At 37.3% G+C, this 21,695-nt stretch overlaps 1 protein-coding gene across 5 annotated transcripts in view; it reads right to left on the bottom strand.

The window, feature by feature from the left end:
- LOC112160910 (protein diaphanous homolog 3) overlaps nt 1-21,695 on the bottom strand; it is a 143,425-nt gene that overhangs the window by 114,777 nt on the left and 6,953 nt on the right. For all 5 annotated transcript variants that reach the window (XM_024295804.2, XM_024295803.2, XM_024295808.2 and 2 more), the window contains 12 exons: nt 20,324-20,454; nt 11,582-11,656; nt 11,325-11,394; nt 8,827-8,963; nt 8,347-8,452; nt 7,249-7,359; nt 6,620-6,738; nt 6,286-6,402; nt 4,050-4,168; nt 3,913-3,977; nt 3,174-3,278; nt 1,687-1,965 (listed from right to left, as the gene is read on the bottom strand). In XM_024295804.2, coding sequence (XP_024151572.1) covers nt 1,687-1,965; nt 3,174-3,278; nt 3,913-3,977; nt 4,050-4,168; nt 6,286-6,402; nt 6,620-6,738; nt 7,249-7,359; nt 8,347-8,452; nt 8,827-8,963; nt 11,325-11,394; nt 11,582-11,656; nt 20,324-20,454 — 1,434 coding nt within the window. The remainder of the gene's footprint in view (nt 1-1,686; nt 1,966-3,173; nt 3,279-3,912; nt 3,978-4,049; nt 4,169-6,285; nt 6,403-6,619; nt 6,739-7,248; nt 7,360-8,346; nt 8,453-8,826; nt 8,964-11,324; nt 11,395-11,581; nt 11,657-20,323; nt 20,455-21,695) is intronic.

Here is a 21,695-nt window from a genome sequence, read left to right as displayed (position 1 = left end):
CGGTTTCCTGCACCAACGTGATCATTGAAATCTACACCAATGACGACTTTCTCATTTCCAGGGATGCTCATCATCACTTCATCAAGATCCAACCAGAATTTCTCCTTCTCTTCCAGGTCACATCCTACCTGTCGGGCATACCCACTAACAACATTGAACATCACACCCTCCATTTCTATCTTCAGACTCATCACTCTATCTGACACTCTTTTTACCTCCACAACACTCCTAACAAACTCCTCCTTTAGGATAACTCCTACTCCATTTCTCTTCCCATCTCCACCATGATAGAACAACTTGAACCCTGCTCCTAAGCTTCTAGCCTTGCTACCTTTCCACCTGGTCTCCTGGACACACAGTATGTCTACCTTTCTCCTCTTTATCATGTCCACTAACTATCTACCCTTTCCTGTCATAGCTTCAACATTAGTGACTTTCCTTTTCTCTCTCTTCTTACGAGCCTGCCTTCCTCCTCTCCTTCTTCCACCGACAGTAGTACAATTTCCACCAGCACCCTGTCGGTGAACAGCACCGATGGCGGTCGTTGTTAACCCGGGCCTCGACCGATCCTGTATGGATTTCGTAGGTCTGATTCGCATATTTGATTTGGCAAAGATTTTACGTCGGATGCCCTTCCTGACACAATCCTCTGTATTTATCCGGGCTTGGGACCGGCACAATGAGACCCTGGCTTGGGCCCCCTCGTGGCTACATCATTTTAAATAAAGTTTTTCATCAAGAATTTTGTACATTTCAATCAAAATATTCATATTTTAGTATTAATATTATTATTTTGTCTTTTTAATATTCATTCAGGAAGTGTTGCAGGTTGATTTAGTTTATAAGACGTCACTGAAAGCAGCTAGAGGACCACTGCTGAAGAGTGAGGTAGTAAAAGAATGTTTTGTTTTTTTTTTTTCCCAGTCAACTTTGAACATAAGGCAAACGAGGAAATGTCCAAACTTTTTATGCCAATAAACTTGAAAGTGTTTCACATCACAAAAAGCTGCAAACTCTCTCGTCTGTTGAGACATACTTTTTAGGTTGTTTATGGGCAACAGCTGCAGTCTTTTTAGCAAATTTTCAAACAGCTTTGTCCCCTAACTCAGCCATACATCCAGGTCTCCAACAGGTGAACCACAAGAAAAGGCCTCCACAAGTCTTTTAGAAGGTACATTTTCAAGCATATGTTTTAGTTTGTAAAACACTTGTTCTGGGATGAACCTCAAAATGAATTATTAATCAAGTCCCACCGTTAACGTCACTTGAGCTGTGAACTAATAATGATCTGTGGAGAACATCTGTGGAGGTAATTTGGAGACTTCAACATCAGGATGTGATCATCTGTTACTTTTCAATTATTACCAACTTGGCACAAAAGCAAAAAGATGTTGTGTAATTTTTGGAAAAACATCTGGAGTGTCTTGAGTGCTGCCAAAAAACATCAGTTAGACAGTAGAAGGGTAGAAAAACAAAAAAACTTGTACAAGACACCATGTGTGAGTTTCTAGTTTCCCTTTGAAAAGTTCTGACAAAGCCCTACTTAAAAAAAAAAAAAAAAAAACAAATCACCACTTTTAAAAACTTTGAAAAAAAAAAGCCTTTTCTGAAATATTGTGGTAGATCCTATGTCATTTTGTTGCATTGTATTGAGCAGCTTCTAGAGTTTTTCTCTGCGTGTCTTACTTTGGACCAGTTGAGGCGCTTCATGGAGGTCTCAAGCTTGAACTCCTTTTTCGGCCGGAGGCCATAAGGCAGCGTGTCAGGGGTCGGGGAACCAAAGGCACCCCCAAACACAAGCGGAGGTGGAGGAGGGATACCGAGTGGAGGTGGCGGGCCAGGTGGAGGAGGTGCAGGAGGGCAGCCAGATGGAGGAGGAGGTGGAGGTGGTGGCGGAGGTGGAGGAGGACCTGGCACAGACGATCCAGCAACTGGAGTTGTTGAGGAAGACGATGGCTGCCCGCCCTGCACAAAAGTCACAGGTGTAGTACCATACTAAACAATGAAAATGTAAGGTTTTTAGACCAATGCATAGATTTTTATAGGAATTAGCTGCTTAGTATTTCATATAAACTGTTTAAATATTTTAAAAATAAGAAAGTAGATTAAGAAGAAACATTTTGCAAACATTACCTCTTTCACAATAATTTTACAGTAAATAATTGTTACCCACTTGAAAACATTTAATCAATCACCCCAAAAAGAAAGTCTGTTGTACCACAGGTTATTGCTAGCCGTTGATTCCCATAATACACACGTTAAATGAGCAAACAGATAATAATCAAATCAAACCAACCACAGCTACAGATTACAGACAAACTTAACTATAAATAAAAATAAAAATTCTTTAATTATTCCAAAAATGTCATTAAATTGATTTTTAAAATCCAAAGATTAAAATGTAACGTTCTAACCAGACCTGCAAGGTTAGTAAATAAGGACTGACTTATTGATTCGTGCACCAGCTTTAGATCAAATATGCATGCTAAAGGTCAGTCGTGTGCCCTTTTAATGTCACCGCGACTAAAAAGACCCACACCTCTGTCGAACTGCCAAGTGTGTGTAAGAGGAGGGCACGACTGGAGCAGATGTGGACAGACATGAAGACAGAGTGTACGTGTGCGTACCTGCACTGGCTTAAAACAGGCCTTCACCATTTCAACAAAAGGTACTGTTTGAGTATTCATTCTGTGTTTGCCGCCTCAAATTGAAAAATTATCAGGGAAAAAGGCAAGTTCTCTTCTCCTCTCTGAGTGTGTAGTTATCTTGCAGTGCCAGGGTGTGGGAGTAACTCTCTAGAGTAATTGGGAGGGTTGGGGCTGAAGGGGTTGTCAGAATAAATTGCTTTTAGAACAATTTCCTCTTATGGGATAGAGATCAGAGAATTTGAAATGGCTAACATAGAGGATCGGTCAGTGTTCTCATTAGACTTAGTGTCAGCTAGCCGGTAGAGCAGCTTCCATGTCAGACTGCAGGCTTCACTGAATAAAATATATATATATATATATATACTATAACCATGCCTAAACCTAACCCAAAATAAAAGCAACATTTTATGAAAAGAAAGTGGAAGTGCAATTCTGTGAGGCCATCCTTGAATGATGAAATGTAACATTCCACATCCAGCAAAGCGACACCATGGTAACCAAAGATATCCCGAGCACATCATATACCTGAGTCCTGAAGGCCTGTAGCTCTGTTTGAAGTTCTGCTATTTTTTCCTCACACTTCCCCAGCTCAGCTTGTGCCTCCTGTCTTCTCAGGAACTCTTCATCAAACTGCAACAAAAACCTGATTAATCACAGCCAAAGCTCATATGTTGAACCAAGTTCTCCTGTGGTAATATGCAAAGACTTTTCATCCGTTGATTGAAAATATTCCCTTATGACAGGAACATTTTAAATGTGATATGCACAAATTCATTATTCTGCTCATCCTGTAAAGATTTAACCTAGTTTATGCTGAAGAATGGCTTACATACTAAAAAGAAAGTTTTTTTTTTTAGATCTGAATTAAAAAATGGCTTGAAAAAGCTCAAACAATTTCAATCAGAGTGCAAAACTTAGAAAAGATCTCAAGCAAATATGCAGGATCAGTATAAGAAGTTTAATTCATAACAACTGACTTATCTATGAAAAGACATGGCTGTTATATTTCTTGTGAGTTTCTATTTGTGTTGCCCTGGCCAAGCTTTGGTCCCTTCATTGTTACAATTTCATTTTTCTTTTTTAAAAGACATGGTTTTAAAAAGGTTATTAATGTCCCTTTAAAATTTTATATAGCCTATAGACTGATGTTATTGTATTAAACCTATTTTTTCATTATTATTTATTTATCAGCATATCATGGTTAAATCTGTCCAGTGACGTGTAGAAAAGTAAAAAAAAAAAATATTCTACCGTAAATACTTGCCTTTTGTGCCAATTCTGATGCTCTTTGTTCAAACTCATCGATCCGAGCTTTGTCTGTGCACACCTCTGCATGGAAGGGAAAACCAATTCATTCACAATGAAATCTAAATGGGAGCATTTACTAAAATGTAAACTTACCCAAGAGGTGACTGAAATCAACATCTAGGCGCTTTCGGTAGCTGAAATCTGGATCTGTCCCACTACGGTGCAACACGATCTGAGAAATACATTCTTCAATGATCTTGAAGTACTGGGGCCTGGAAACAAACATGCAAAGTTATTCAAAACAAGAAAAATTCTTAAAGAAAACAACAAGAGAGGCACTGATAATAGAAAAAGAAACCAAATGATTCCTTGCCCAGGAACTCCTGCAATAATGCTGTTATATCTAAAAAATAATTACAGTATTTATTCTCTAACCAGAAGTATTTAAAATGTAAAGCTGGCGTCCATTAAAACTACCAGACACAAAAAAGTGCAAACAAAAAGGTCAAACGCATTCATAAATTAATTCATTACTAAACATAAATGAAATGCATTTTGTATGAATGTCATACATTTTAACTTCCATAGAGCAAAAGAGGGCATCTTAACATATAGACTGGCAATATTAAAAACTTAAACAGCAACTTGATTTAGAATTTATCTGATTGAGCTTCTCAGTATGTTGCACTCTTAGGTTAGTGGTGGCAGAAATACCCACCCAGCAGGATTATTTGTTTCCAATTCATTTTCAATACAAATCTTAACCAAAGTATTCACTTTTCTGTGATTTGGTTCAAACCTTGATTTTCAGGTTTGGTTTACATTTGCTGTATATTACAAAATGACAAAAAAAATGCATTAATCCTTTTTCAATTTGCTACTAAGCAAGTAACCATGATACAAAAAGAAAATCAGTTGGCTTATACTTAACCTGATGTAATACAATTAAACAAGTTCTAATAAGATGTTGAAATTTGTGCAATGCTTGTTGAATACTTTCAAGGTAAACACATTGGTATGCAGTATGGAATGCAACAATTCACTTTCCCCACATTTTGATTTTTTGGTGTAAGATGATTCTTAACTCAAAATTGTCACATCCCGAGTGATTATTCAATGAAAGCAAGAGGTTATAGATGTTAAGTAGCAAAAAAATAATTAGAAAATGTGCATATTTAATGTAAAAATGTAAAATCCAGACCACTGGTTTTGTTTTTCCCAAAGAGTTGCCTAAAAGTTGCTAAGTGATGGACTCCATTCAAAGTGCACACCATAATAGATTTTTTATTTTTTTATTTTATTTACTTCTCAAAAACTCAGCCTAAAGTCATGTTAGCATGGCTACTTTAATGTTGTGTGTATATGTTGATCACAATTGACTGATTAAGGCTTTGTGACAATATTCTTTTAAATATTTATATTTTTTATTATTATTATTTTTTTTAAGATTTGAGGCATTAAACAAAAAAGATGACAGCTTTACTGAATGTAAATCAATAATGATCTATGGTAACCCCTTAAGTAAAAAAAAAAAAAACCTCAGAAAATGTCTATCCACAAACTACCAACAATGCAATTTATCATAGTTAATTAAGCAATAATATTTATATGTATATATATATTGCTCATATCTCATGGAGATGGACTAAACTTTTGTTCTATTGTGTGCTCAAACAAAAGTCTGCCACCATCATTTTCTGAAGTTTTCCAAAGTGGCAGGAACAGAAACATTAGTGCCAATACCAACACCCCCAAAGCTGCATAATCTCTAAAGCTGCAGAAAATTAATCAGACTGAAAGAAGTGCCAGACAAATATAGATTTTAGTGAGAAAAACTGCAGGTAATACATTTGATATTCTTAAGATAAAAGATCCATCTTTTGATCAACCTGAGGTTTGAGTCACAGACAGCTGCGAGTGAGCCCACGTAAAGTAAGCCTTTGAAAAGTGCCATTAATAGCAGATGAGAAACGCTCTGGAGCTTTGGTTACTGCAGATGGTCCAAAGATGAAAGAATAAGCATTCCCTTTGTTAGCCAAAGTCATTGAACAGGGCTTAAGGCAGATGGGAACCAGAGGCAGGTAAAACAAATCTATTTAAGCAAGTGTACCCCAATAACAAAGCCCTAAATGGATGGGGATCTTTGCTTTTGCCTACATTTGTATGAAATGTAAAATTGTGTTACTGCCAAAACAAGATCACTCTTCAATATCATTAACTTGAGAGGGGTTATTACTGTCTCCTCAGTGAGACAAAAAAACATGATTTACCATGAAAGGAACCTCACCACTGAAAGAAGATAATTAGAAAATATAGAAAATGCATATCAATGACATTTACTGACACACATACAAAAAGGGAATGACGCATTAAAGCACTCATCTTTTACCTGACCAAGTAGTCATTGCGTATAAGCGCCAGGTGCTGCAGGATAGAAAGGAAATAGGGCTCTGCATTGGTGTCCTTCACCATGCTTTGCACAATGCCGAAGACATCCCCCGCATCAGTGCAAAGAGTCAAGGACTCACAGCTGAATGAAAAGGCTTTCATGTAGCACTTGCATTTTTTTTAACAATAATGTACAAGGCACTGAAATAATGAATCAAAGAGCAGTGGATCTAGCTCTGAGTGTTTTTTTTTAATTACATTAAACACAGCTACAACATCAGACAGTACATGTGATCCAAGCTGCAGGTTTCTGATTAACGCATTGTAAAGGATATTCCAGTTCACTCCGGATGTCTTCTAATCGATGAGAAAACTCCATCATGTCTTCCTCTTTATGCTCCTCAAACACCTTGAGCTGGATGTCAAGGGCCTCGTTCCTGATGGTTGCTAGTTGCTAGGGAGGAATTTGGGTTAAAAAAAAAAGGAAGAAAAGTGAACAAATGGGAACTGTTCATTGCAAAATGAACGAGCGCGAAAGGCTCAGGATTGAATAGTTGCAGCAAAAGGGACGCTTTCCTTTTAAGTAATTAAAATGAGTTGATTTTACGAACCATTCTTCATCATGAAATACAGGTATGAGCAGCAGCTTTTCACTTTGATTTATGTCTTTCTTTGGCAGCAACAGCCTCATTATTTACAACGCATAAACATGTTAAGCAGATGATATAAAAACCGGTTGGAAGATTATTAGCCGAGACACTACAAACATTATTGGTTTCTGGCTGCTGCACATACAGAGGACGTGCAAACTCTCCAGTGTGTTTCATAAATTATTTGCTGGAGCAAATCGGCAATATTTCACAGAAGTGGACAACTCATTTAAATTTTAATACAAGGTGAGAGTCATTTTAAACTCGGCGTGTGTGTGTGCTGTGTGCGTGGTTTGGGGTAATGTTTTGCTTACCGGCAATATTTCTTTGAGGCCACAGCGCATAAATTCATTTCTAATGTGCAGCCTGAAGTCCAGCTCATCGGGAGATGTTACGAGGGCATTGATGAGCTGCATGCATGCCACCTGCAACATGAAGGGTACAAAGGCACGGTGAGAGAAAGGGAGCAAAAAGGGATGGGTGAGAGAAAGAACCCTAGAATGAGGTGCCAGACCGTTCCTCGCACAAGATGATGTGGAGCATACCGGCTTGCATTCTAAATGAGTAATGTCCACAGAAGCAGAGAATCATAACTAATGCATGTCTATTTTCTCCAGTCGCCAACTGGTGGCAGTGATTTTAATATTAATGCAACAACTGCAGACCTAAACATGCAAATCTAACTAGCAGTCAATTTAAGGGCAAACTCGTCCGCTTGGACGGCGTTTTTCTCGGCCCCCCTCTGAGCTTGTTTTGCAGCGCAGGGACTACAACATCCTGCAATTTTTTTTTCTTTTTGCAACAAGCTAGAAAAACACAAACAGATGAATCAGTTTTGATCAGTGGTGAAATTCATTAATGTGTGAAAAAAAATTCTATTTAGATGCAACAAAAATCTTATTAGAGAAAATAATCAGGGAGAAAAAGGAAATACATTTTTGTTAAAAATATAACAAGCAATAATAAAAAATAAAAATAAAAATCTAATTACTCAGTTTTGCCCATCATATATCATAGAAATGTTGTATTATGTAAATAGAAGACAAACATTACAAAGGTTGATTTTTTTTTTTGTTAAATTTGGTAAAGCAAAAAACTATTGCACATTACAATTTTTGAATTTAAAAAAAGGTCAATATTAGTGAAATTTAATTTTGTCACAGTAAATATGTATGTATTTTTGTATGTGGATATCCAGTATGTATGTGTAAATATGAATATATATTTATCCCACCATCCACCCCTACCTATTTTTGACGTGACAAATTCAAGCAGCACAATTTTTAAGACCCAGATATCAAAATTTAAGACTTGTTTAAGGCTCTTAAGATTATTAATTTTAAATGTATACATACAATGCTTCTAAGACTTTAAGACCCCATAAGAACCCTGAGAACAGATTTCATACTAACCTGCAGCTGAACTGAGCGATCTCGCAGTCCTTGCACAATGGGACTGAACCTCTCAATGGAACGCCATTCTCCTGCTGTGGTGATGGCCTCAAGAATCTTTTCTAGTCTAAGTGAGAAAATCAACATACAAATAGGACTTTAATTTTATGTATTTCTTTTTTAATAATTTCTTTGAAATTACATAATCTTTGATGCATTTTACTTACATTTGTTTTCATGTAAATAAGTTATCAGTTCAGGTTTATTTGATAACATTAAGTATGAAAAATTACAGACACATTTTGTAATAAAAATAGTTGATATTAGATTGTTGCACAACAAAACTATATTTTGTAATCAATTTAAAAAAAATATTCCATACGTTACAAAGGTTACCCAACATTCCACAAGTATTGCAACAATCTAACAGATCTGCTTTAAAAAAAAATAATAATAATGTTTTTTTTCTGAAACAAAAAATTCTGAGAATTGGAGACATACGTGTTCTCTTCGCCTACAATGCAGATGGCTGACAGCAGCTTTACCACGTCAGTCATCATGGCAGAGTGGGTGGGATCGATGGCTCTGGCGAGTAATCCAAGGCTCCTCTCTTCTCCTAGAATCCGATCTAACCCATACTACAAAAAAGAACACACGAAAATGAATAAGTAATCTTTAACATTAGCTAAGAAAACACAACAAAACTAAACAGCATGAACTAAAAGTGAAAAAAATTGCTTATATAAATATTACCATAAGAATATTAGGACACTTTTTTTTACATTCCAGACATGACTGCAGTTATTTAATGTTAAGAGGAAGTTTAGGTGTAATTAGTTAAGCAATGCAGCACAATAGAATGCCAACTATAATGGCCCACTGAAAACTTTATTTTGAAAAGTAATTTTTCATTCCACAATTTATTACCGTTTATCAAAAACTGTTGTCAAATGGGCTTTTTGTAGGAAAAAAGGTAAGTTCATATCTTTTTTTTTATCTATCAATGGTGTGACTATTAAATGTTTGAGAAAACAGGACAAGTTCTGCAAAAATATTTTACTTTTGACAACGGTAAAGATGAATCTACTTATTTTTATAAAAACATTTTTTTGCATTTAAAAAACAACTTTTAAAGTGGTTGTTGAAGTGTGCATACTTCCAAGCATATGAGAGCAATTACTGTTTGTTTTCCTCTTCAGTGCAGGCTTTATACTGCAAATGTCAATACAAAGTGAGTTAAGCAAGTTCTTTGGTATTTACGTATTATTCTTGGCCTTTGAAGAATTTGGCATTTTAAAGTCAGTGGCTGCTACTATAAAAGCACAGACATTAAAAATGGATTTCTGCATTCCTGTTCTTGATCCAGGAGAAACCCAAACTAAAGGTAATGGAACTAAGAAATTATAATTCGCAGTGGTTGTTCAAAGCACAATTTCACAGAGCGGTGACTTTTAGTATGACATTATTATACCACTGGTAACAGACAATAGTAAGTATGCAAGCGTGCTGCATGACAGAAGATGGTAGAGGAAGAAAAGGCTGCACTGACAGCTGGCAGCAAACACCTGTCTCCTTGGCATTGTGGGTACCTCATGTCCCAAGATGCCTCTCAAGCCAAGGAAAGGTCTGGGATGACAGAGGGGCCTACGGGTAAATGCCGGTGTCTGGCGCCTGTTGAGACCCAGGATTACATGAGACCTTACAGCGCAATTTGTGCCAAAGGGTCTGTGTATCTGTCTCTGGTGAGTTTTTGATTGATTTTTTTCTTGCTTTTTTGTGGCAACTTGTAGACTTGGAGAGAGGAAATGCTATTAAGAAAAAGATCTTCCCCAACCGAGTAAGTACTTTAAATTGCACCCGAATCAATATTTTTATTTTATTTTATTTCTTATAGTAATCACTGAGCATCTGCGGCACCATTTTATGGCAAAGTGGTGACATCAGTTCAACATGTGTTTGAGTTTTAATTATGTGAAACAAACCACAACACCAAAAATAACACTAAAGGTAAAAAAAAACACGTTTTTACAGACAGATAATCATAGAAAATATATATTTTTTCCTTGTTAACAGAAAATACTTTAAAAAAAATAAACTTTTACTATCAATAATTGTGTGGATAAATATGTTTTTCATACACAAAAACTTATTGGAATAGTTATTTCTTTGATCCAAATGCATGTGTACTTTAAATAAACATGCATTATTTTTATTATCTATAAAAAACTGTTTTACAAGGAGATTAGATTAAGAACATATATCTAAAATAATGGGATATTTTTGAAAAGTTAGGTCAGTAAACACTATGTAATTTAGATTTTAGATGGTAAATGAGGTAAACACTTATATAGAACTTCACCTTGATTAGGAACCAAAGTGAGTCCTATTCACCCATACACACACAACCTGTAACAACAAGTGCCTTGCTCGAGGACACTTCAACACATGGCTGGGCAAGGCAGGAACCAAACATGCAACAGATCAGAGGTGGAGTGCTCTACCTCTGCAACACAGTCGCCTCATTTTAACGAATAAATGTATTGCTGACACTGAAAACAAATTTGACGGCCTGAAGGGTTTTTTTGTTTGTTAAAACAACTCGTGTTTGTAATCGGCTATTTGTTAAGTTTCATGACAAAGCAAATAAAAACTGCCACTGATACTTACAACCAAATCCCCACGCATTTGTCTCACAACGTAGCAATAATGATTTTGGCCATCAGTCAAATGATGAGTAAACCAACTGGTTGAGTATGATTTTTAAAACTTTCTGTAAATACCTAAAAAAGCTAAAGCAAAAAGGGACAAAACTAACACCAGAGAGACCAAAAAGAACAAACTAAAGAGATTTTTAGTAAAAAATGTTACTAACTTTTTTGTAATAACATTCTCATTCACTTTATTCAGATGTTAATATAAACTGATTTGGATAAACAGATACACATTATCTACATTCCAAATAATAATAAAAAATAGATGTGATTTAAATTAAACAGTACCTTGTTGTTCATAAAGGCTTTGAGACACTGGACAACTTTATGTTGGTTCTTCTTATCAATTTTCTCTTGCCTGTGAACACAACAGATCAAAGATGAGGAGTCAGTTTTTACATGGACATAAATGTCAACAGTAACACAGGACAAATTGCAGTAGCAGACAATCAAAAACAGTTACATCGAAAAAAAAAAAAATCAAAAGAAAAAAACACAAAAAGTTGATGCAAAAATAAAGTACAAGAGTTTCTGTAAGAACATACAGCTTCTTGAAAAGCAGTCTCTCCAATATATCCAGCAGCAGTCCAAGGCCCTCGTGTCCAAAGCTCTGCACCCAACTGAAAAAATAAGATTCAAAAGAATCAAATCGATACCACAACAATGTTAGATTGACACCTGACAGAAGCAGCTTTATTCTAAACCACTGTGCAAAGCTCTTAGGCAGAACTCCTCATTCAGAATTCAGTACATTGTGCTGTACAGAAAAACTGCAGTGATAAAAGTTTGAATTTATTTTTTACTCAAAGTTTGTTTTTAAGTTTAACACACTAATGGAAACCTTAAATGACAGTTTGACAATGAACACATTACAACACATTTTAAAATTTTATGGAAATTTTCAAATCAGAGTTTTAAAGGTGGTTTATTTAGAGAGGTAATTAGTTGCTCTAAAAAGCTATTAAGACTGACAATCAACATCCATCCATCCACTTTCTTAACACTCTATATCCATTTCAGGGTCATAGGCTTACCAAAACCTGTCTCGACTACTGTTGGGCAAAGGCAGCGTATACCCTGGACAGGTTGCCAGTCTGTCGCAGAGCACACAATCACTCCCACACACACTTAGGGAGAATTTAGAGTCACCAATTAACCTATGAAGCATGTTTTGGACTGTGAGAGGAAGCTGGAGTCCTCAGAGAAAACCCACGGATGCATGGGGAGAACATACAAACTCCACACAGAAAGGTCCCAGCCAGGATTTGGACCAGGACTTTTTTGCTGTGAGGCGAGAGATTACAGTGCTGCCCTGGTTCATATTTTTCTGAATAAATCATAACATTTTTGGTCTTTTCATGCATTGTGAAATGGCTGGAATCACTGAAAGTAGTCATTGTGTTAATGCAATATCTTTTCAGAAAACCACATGGGTGTACTTCAAGGTCCAACTTAGAAGATGTGATTAGTTTGCCTTTCTGTGACAAATCTTTTGAGTTAGCCACTCATTGTAAAACAAAATTCATCTGGATGATGGTTTTATATACACTCACTGCCCACTTTATTTGGCATACCTGTTCAGCCGCTCGTTAACACATATTTGTAAATCAGTCAATCACATGGCAGAAACTCAATACATTTATTCATGTAGACATGGTCAAGACAATCTGCCGCAGTTCAAACAGAGCATTAGAATGGAGTAGAAAGGTGATTTAAGTTACTTTGAACAGAATGGTTGCCGATGCCAGAGGGGTTGGTCTGAGTATTTCAGAAACTGCTGATCTACTGGGATTTTCACCCACAACCACCTCTAGGATTTACAGTGAATGGTCCAAAAAAGAGAAAATGTCCAGTGAGCAGTGGTTTTGTGGTTGAGAAATGCCTTATTGATGCACAATGGCAGCAGACGAACAGGAAGCCACAGCGACAAGCTCTGGCCTCATTTAGCGAGGGCCGGAGGTAAGGCATTTTCTATGGGTGATGTCAAGACCTTGATATCCATCCATCCATCCATTTTCCTGACCGCTTTGTCCCTTTCGGGGTCGCGGGGGTGCCGGAGCCTATCCCGGCTACTGAAGGGCGAAGGCGGGGTACACCCTGGACAGGTCACCAGTCTGTCGCAGGGCCTCAGTCACACACCCATTCATTCTCACATGCACACCTAGGGGCAATACAGAGTCACCAATTAACCTATGAAGCATGTTTTTGGACGGTGGGAGGAAGCCGGAGTCCCCGGTGAAAACCCATGCATGCACGGGGAGAACATGCAAACTCCACACAGAAAGGTCCCAGCTGGGATTCGAACCGGGGCCTTCTCGCTGTGAGGCGAGAGCGCTAACCACTGCGCCACCATGCAGCCCAGACCTTGATATGTCGAGTAAAATAATGTATGTCAATAGTGCCATGTCATAAAGCTGGAATCATCTCAGAGTTCAATGAGTTCACTGTCCTCTAATGGCCGCCGTAGTCACCAGATTTCAACCCAAAAGAGAACCTTTGGGATGTGGTGGAACCGGATTGGCATCATGGGATGTGCAGCTGATAAATCTGCAGCAACTGTGTGATGCTGTCATGTAAATGTGGACCAAATTTTCCAGTACCTTGTTGAATGACATAACAATACCACCAAGGCAGTTCTGAGGCCAAAATGGGGTCCAACTCAGTTCTATCAAGGTATACCTAATAAAGTGACCGGTCAGTGTACATTTATGCTAAACACAAACTATTAAACATTTGTCATTAGGTCAGTTTGACACCAATTTAAGTAATCAATTCTGCAAAATGATTTGTTATTTCATTTTTTTCTGTGGATCCATCCATAGAAGGCAAATAGTCTACAGAAGCCTCCTTATACATAGACGAAATCCTTTGGCATAAACTATTTTTTAAAAGACAATTGGACCAAATTCCCTATCCCTCTGGCTCCTGTTTATTGCTCCAATTATAGGACATTTAAAGATGTAGTGGTGTCCTTAAGTGTGCCCCCCCATGAGGAGCCATAGGGACTTGAGGCTTGCTTCCGTGGTGCACTTATGGACGGAGAAGAAATGCATTTCTTCAAGTGGGTGTGTTCTGAAGCACAGTTTAAAATTAAACGCAAGTATGTTATTCATCAATACGACACTTAAATTAGTTTTTCTTTAAAGATATAACAATAACGGCATCATGCAGTAGTACCATCCAAATTTAAAGATTTTTTTTTTCTTATCTCGTTGCTTTGAGGGATAAATGCAGGGATAGGGAGAAGCCGATGGGAAAGCAATTTGGATTCAGCCTTAGTCAACACATATTAGTAAATATTTATACCACAGAGTTGTCTTATCCAGGCACAGCTTCAAATGTAACTACTAGCTAGAGAATTTGGTATCAAAGGAATTGCTCGAGGACCTATACATCCATCCATCTTCTTCCGCTCATCCAGGACCAGGTCAAGGGGGCAGCAGTCTAAGCAGAGATGCCCAGACTTCCCACTCCCTGGCCACTTCCTCCAGTTCTTCTGGGGGAAACCCGAGGTCTTACACGTAATCTACACGCAATCTCTCCAGCAGATCCTGGGTCTTCCCAGGGGCTGCTGCCCAGTGGCACCTTCCAGGAACACTTCCCCAGGGAGGCATCCAGGAGGCATCCAGAGCAAATGCCAGAGCCACCTCAACTGGCTCCTCTCAATATGGAGGAGCAGTGGCTCTACTCCGAGCTCTCTCCAGGGAAATCAAGCTTAAAAACAGGTCCAACTTGGTGTCGGCCATGCCTACCAAGCTCCTGCTCCGGTCATACTGAGACCTGACAGTGCTCAGTAAGGCATCCCCTCACCCCAAATTCCTAAAGCACCCTCCACAGGACACCACAGGGGATGTAGTCGAATGTATTCTCCAAATCCACAAAACACATATGGACTAAATGAGCAAACTCCCAGGAAACCTCCAGCACCCTGAAGAGGGAGTAGAGATGGTCCACTGTTCTATGACCAGGACAGAAACTGCGCTGTTGTTCTTTGATCTGAGGTGTGAGGACAATCAAGATTATTTTTGTAAACTTGTCTTAAAATTTGCTGCAAATTATTTTTTTAACAAAGAACTTCATTCCCAGGTGAACTTTACTTAAATTCAGCAATCATTAAAAAATAATTAAGAAAAAAAGATCCCATCCACACACATCAGATTTGCAATTAAAACAAAATCAACAAAGTTTCATTAAAAAGATTTATGAAGATCAGTGTTTCCTGTTCTTTTGGTAATGTGACTTTATTCACAGCTTTAAGAGAAATTGCTTTTGGTGGATTTCACAGGCAGATAACTTTTGATTAGAGGAATATTAATGAATGAAGAAAACCAACATAAATAAATACAGATTCATTTTTCCTTTGTTCCAAGTGATTTTCCTTGAAGGGAAATAATCCAACATTCACTGTCTTAGAGGGTAAAAAGATACTTTTTATTAAAATAAATAGACAAGTTAAGACTCTGGTTTCACCTAAGTTCTGCCAAGATACATTATGACGATGGCAATAAGCTTGACAGGGCTTATAAAGACATATAAACTGATGAAGATAGACAATGCTGCTGCTATGGAACATAAAGAACGAGGTTCGTAATCTCAAGACAAAAAAGGGGGGAAAACTTGTTTATAAAATGGGTTTGATAAAGTGAAAGGAGAAAATCTGAGTGACTGTTTTTCAAGGCCTTTTAAGTTCTAAGGGTTTTTATTTTTTCTCTCTCTCTTTTGAAGAGATCAGAGGCCACCAAAGGTCAATAAAACACATTTTGCCAAATCAATGATTCTGTTAGTGAGCATTATGCTCCTTTTTTTAATCAGAAGAGCTCATTTTAAAAAGACAGCCTTGCTCCAAACTTATACATTTTTGTTTTGTTTTTTTAAACAGAAAATCTTATAAAAGAGCTTTAACAGGCTCTTTACTTCTTTAACTGTAACCTCTACACAATAAATCTAAACATCAAACAGCTTGAAGCAAAATACTGTAAAAACCAGGACAAGTTGGATTTGTTTTGAGCATTTAAGCCTTAGTCACATGTACCCGTATGACCCAATGCTGATGCTGCATGTTTTTGGGTTGTCCGGGCCTATGCCTATGGAGGGTCATAGAGAGGAGTGGCTGCATCAAAAGGTGTCTTGTAGTTCCTTTGAGGCTCATTTGGCCACCTAAGGGGATGTCATGAAAATGAAACGTACCATAGTCGTTTGTGTGGTAAGTGTACTGATGATAGCTAGTGTGAGTAGGATATCTATCAGATGCTCAGACAAACTAGACCCTGCTTAATTTTCTCATTTTCAACAGTCAGGTTGAGAGCAGAGAACGCAGAAGGAGCGCACACTTATCACTTGAGCAGAACTAACAGGTCCTTTGGGCAGTGCACAGGGTTTGAGGAGATGAACAAATGAAAAATCTGTACAACATGGTGCATTTACCAACTTCAACCTTACTAACCCATGTATTTTCTATAAGTGTTTGCTACAACCTGTTGCCCGCAGCATGCCAGTAGAAAAAATGTGTATGAAAAGTTTTTCTGACCTTGATATTTCCTGTGGGCCACATGCGTGCCCCAACAAGGTTTGCCCATTTTTCACCTCCAGCCTGTAAAGGCAGTTGTGACTAAGATTTAAATAGCTTAAATACACTGAATTATGCTTTTCAGTTCATTTAAAATATTTTTATTTAATATATTATTCACTTATAATGTTGCACATCTTGTGCCAACATCAACAATATCTATTTTTGTTTTAGTATTGTTTCAGATTTGGCTTATGAGATACAAACACGTGGCAATAAAAAGTAATTAATGCTATCTCTAAGGAAATTTGGGAAAATCACAACTCAACATTAAAAGATGCATAAGTCAAAAAGTCTCAATCGGGGACTATGGCATCCAAAACACACACAAAGATATAGCACAGGCTGATAACCCTCTTCCACAAGGAACATAAACAGTCATGAATCAAAGAAGGGGGAAAAAACATAAAAAGGCGCCTTATCTGGCTAACTTCATAGTCAAGTTAGATTGACTTCTAACAGCACCTCAGGAGAATACCACTAAGGCTTCCAGGCAGTGAAGCATAGTGTTGCACTTCACTAAAGTGAATATGAACCAAGAAAAAAGAATTACTTTTAATGTAAGTCACATATATAGCAAGTTGGATGACTACAAGACATCTCTGACAGGAAGAGAGAGAGAAAAAAAAGAGGATGAAATGAAACTAAAGTAATAGTGTTAGAAATGTAAAATGAATAGGAAATCACTACATATAGTAAACACTAAATGAAGGAAATGTCAAACATGACCAAAATGGTGACTAATAATAAATAACCAGTATATAAGGAAATGTATAGCAAAAATTGGGTTATAAACCAGTCACAAAAATGATTTCAACTTGTTTGAAATGACTGGAAAGGATCAGAATACAGTGAATAAAAGCACTGTTATATTTATTTAGAAAAAAATTAACATTCCAACCTCTGAAATAAATAATATGCAGTTACAAGATCTTCAGTTTATTATTATTATTTAACCAACAATACTAAATATTGTGTTTCTTCCACAAAGTGCTGCCCTTTTGGCTTAGCTTTTCTAAAGAAAATAAAATAGCTCACATACTATAAAATCATTGTATTTTTTTCTCTTTTTGCTCTTTGTAGAAAGCCGAATGATGCTCTCCACTTAGGTGCAGTCTTGGGTTTTAACATTCCCTTCACAGATGTATGATATAGGATAAATATGAAATGTGATTTTTTTACCTCTACATGTATAGGGTCTTTTGATTTATGGTTTGCTTTCTGAGGGTGTACTTTTTTATGACTGTAACTAAAGTGAAAATAAATTTGAGGCCTTAAAAATGAAGGTCAGTTTCAATACAGAATCAAAAAAGCAATTCCCACTTCTTTCTCAGAACCATTTATCAAATCCATTTAAAACAATTACATATTGTAGCCTTGCTGATCCTATAAGCTCAAGCTGTGGCCATTCTTCATGGAAGCAGACGTAAAAACTGCAGTAAAGCGTGGAGGAATCAGACAAGCTTCATATTGTAAAATAACTGGACAAAATTACTTCAAACATGTCTAACAGACCAGAGAGAGGAAATAAAAAATGTCTGTCAACCTAAACCAAGAGAACAACCAACTAACGTTTTGTTTTAAATCACTTTCACCAAAATGGAGTAAATTGCATATACTTTAATAGGGCTTTTCTACCTTAATTAAGGCTCAAAGCACTTTACAATCACAGGTCTGTTGCCATATATGCCGTCAACTGCCCAAGGACACGTAAATACATGGGTGAGCAAGGCTACCTTTGCACCTTAGTCACTTCTTTAAGGTCAAAATGGTGACCAGTGCTGTCATAGCTGCCACCATTGGTCACCATTTTGACTATTGGTGACCTCTTGTCAAAATTGTTGGGAAATGCTACTGGGAGCTGACCTTATATTTTTGTATTTTAATTTAAAAAAAAAATATTTATAATGTTTACAATCTTTGAACAACAAATATACAATTTAGAGGAGTAAAATCTTAATAAAATGACTTGACTGTCGCAATGTTGGCCACTCAGAGGAAGTGAATTAATATTCAAAAATGCGTAAAACGATCAGGTAGCATTTACAGTTTGGGGAACAACAGTCACTATTGATACTATGCCAAGCCCAGCCAAAGGCAGCAACATGCAGTTAAGCATCTTGATGTTTTTGACGGATGGACATGCAGACGGGAGCCGAACCTGCATTTTCAACAATCTTCTGATCAGACGACTGCTGACAAAAACTTTTAATTCTTTAACAGTCAAACAACTGAGAACTTAAAGTTGTCAATAACCACTTAAGATAAAGACCACCATTTCAGAACATGCTTATGCTCCAGTCACACACAGGGAATGTTTTAGTATGACCTTATAACCACAGCATGTACTACCGTATCTGAACTATTTAGAGAAGCATGTCCACCATGTTCACAGTGGCCAGCACAGGGGAGTGCAAAGGTTTTGACATTTAAGAAAACAAAAACGACTGAGGCTGTTTTGATTTCCTAAAAAAAAAAAATGGACACCGCTTCAAAGAGAAAGGTTTTCTAACCTGAAAATATGTCAGAGTCTAATTTGATATCCAACTACACCTACTTAGAGCTTGCTGTTTATTTAGACTATGCGCAGTGGAAATCTACAATGTACAGAACCATCAACTATCTGACCATGACAGCAGCTCAACATTCTTATTCAAGATACATAGGCGAACTTGAGAGATGGGACATAACGACACTGTATATTGTCCTTCAAGAGGTTTCATATCCCCACAACCCTCAGAGAGCCCTTTATACTGCTTGGTCCAGATGAACCTCATTACAGGAAGTGAGGGCCGGCATACAAAGTGGAGGACTCGCAACTGATGGAGTCTACATCTCTACAGGATGCAGAAACAGCAGGGAAGCTTGTCATCAAGTAATTAAAAATGGAACAAAAACAGAAAAACCTCACAATGAAGCTCAATCTAAAACAACAGAAAAAGAATGTCTGAAAGATACAGAGTAAATTAAATGCTGTTGACAAACACGGCCTTTGTATACCAAGTGTGCTACCTTAAATTTATTCATTAACATTCAAAGCCGGCTTTACAAAATAAAAGACATGGGAACCAATTAAAGTCAATTTTTAAAAAGCACTGATAGCAGGACTCTTTTTTTTATTTCAGGACCTCTGGCGAAAAGGTACTAATTATAAAAATTAGCACAGTCACAGTTGGTTAAATTCACTGAAACAAAGCTATTGACGTCAGTCACTTTATTCTCTTTAAATAAACTCGGTTCAGAGTATTTCTGACCTTCAGGAAAAGGCTGCTGCTGGATTTTGCAGCCCCTCCTCTGCTCCTGGCAGGGAATTAAACATTTTAGAAAGTGCATCAACGAGACTAATGCGAGAACAGGAAAATCCCAGGTCTGTGTTCACTCTACCATCAAAATGAAATGTATTAAATATGCAAAATGTTCAAAAGAAAATATTTTGGAGAAAAAAAATTAGCTTAAGAACTGTGAGGTACTATGGTGCTGCATGTAAATGATATTTATAATTAAATATCAATGAAATGGAGATTACAAAAACAAATACCATAATTTGAATTTGGGACATGAATCCTTCAAGTTCTAACACAACACAGAAAAAGTTGAGAAAGAAAGAGACAGGATTCAATTTTACTTTCAAAGTCAAATTTAAAAGGCCACAGAGGGTGTGCTTGAACATAAAAAATAATAAAACATGCAGCTGTTGTTGGACAGCAGCAATGTACCATACCTGACAGGGTTGCTGGTTAGTGAAACTCGCAATGAATCCAAACAAGCAAACAGCCGTTCATCCATCACCCCTGACTTCAGCTCACAAAGGAACTCTTGAGGAGATATCTGATGGCTGTTTCTAAGGTTACCCTGGAAAAAAGGAGATGAGTTAGAAAAAAAACAACACTAACTAACACTAAAATACAAAACAAACTTCTCCAAAAAGATATGTGAAGCTAATAAATTAGCAAGTATGACAAACATGAAGGCTCTGGAGCACAAATCACTGGAACCAAATTCCTTGTATATATATATACACTGTACTCGGACAATAAAGCTGATTCTAATTCAGATTCTGAGGAGATTTTACAAAAAAGGTGGCAACCCCCCAACCCTTGACCTGCTTTAACATAAACCTGATGTTTTTAAGGTCAGTGCAATTAAATAGTTGAAATGGGTCACAAGCATAATGGAGAAAACAGCGGAGAAAACCCTTACTTTCCCAAAACAGCATTATAGCCCCAAATGAAAACACACCAGAGGCCATTAAAGAAGTGAAGAGCTCTACTACCTGGCTACAGCACAGAGAAAGCAGATCGGAGCTAAACAGAATGGTGCAACACTGAGGGGAGCTGCCATCTACTGGAATATCAACCACATCATGGTTTCTGGTCTGGTTTGGTTTGACTGCAGGGCCAATTGGAACATTATGATTAGCAATAGTACAAGGAGAGTCCACTACTTCAGTGGCTGAACTACATTAAAAACCTACACTGATGAAAATCATGTTTTGGAGAAATTTGTACATGTTCTTGTAATATTTTTGTCATGATCAGGGACATATATAAAGAAAATGCAGAGTAAAAGTGCATTTCTGAGTATTTCTTCCTTCAAATCGTTGTGAATCAGGAACGGATTAAAAAAAAAAAAGCCATTGGAAAAATCTTGTAGCAGTGATGTAGGTGGCTCAGTCGTCAGGACACAAGCTCCCTGCACCACTCAATTCAGATGCATCTACGTCCAGACAAATTGATCCATGTACAAAATCTGTTTTCCTCATCCGAGTTGGTATCTGTCTAAAACCGTACGACTGGATAGCTCCGATATTGCTCACTATCTTTGTTGCACTGTTAAAGTTAGCTTGGGGTTGTGAGGGGCTGTAAGGTAGGGGAAAACATGTTAACAGATGAATGATGGGAAATGGGGGTGGGCTTACTCAATGCCAACAGTTGCACCCACAACTCAGAGGAGAATTTTGCAGAACTTTGCAGAAACAATGTCCCAGAAACAACACAGGCTTTTTGATTTTGACCAAAATTGAAACAATCATAATTAAAATACCACTAACACTTTCACAATACATCAAAAGATGATTAGAAATCAGTTTAAGA

The sequence above is a fragment of the Oryzias melastigma genome, linkage group LG3, assembly GCF_002922805.2.
Source record: "Oryzias melastigma strain HK-1 linkage group LG3, ASM292280v2, whole genome shotgun sequence".
In the NCBI taxonomy this organism is placed as follows: Eukaryota; Metazoa; Chordata; class Actinopteri; order Beloniformes; family Adrianichthyidae; genus Oryzias; species Oryzias melastigma.
This window is presented reverse-complemented; position numbering and strand designations above follow the sequence as displayed.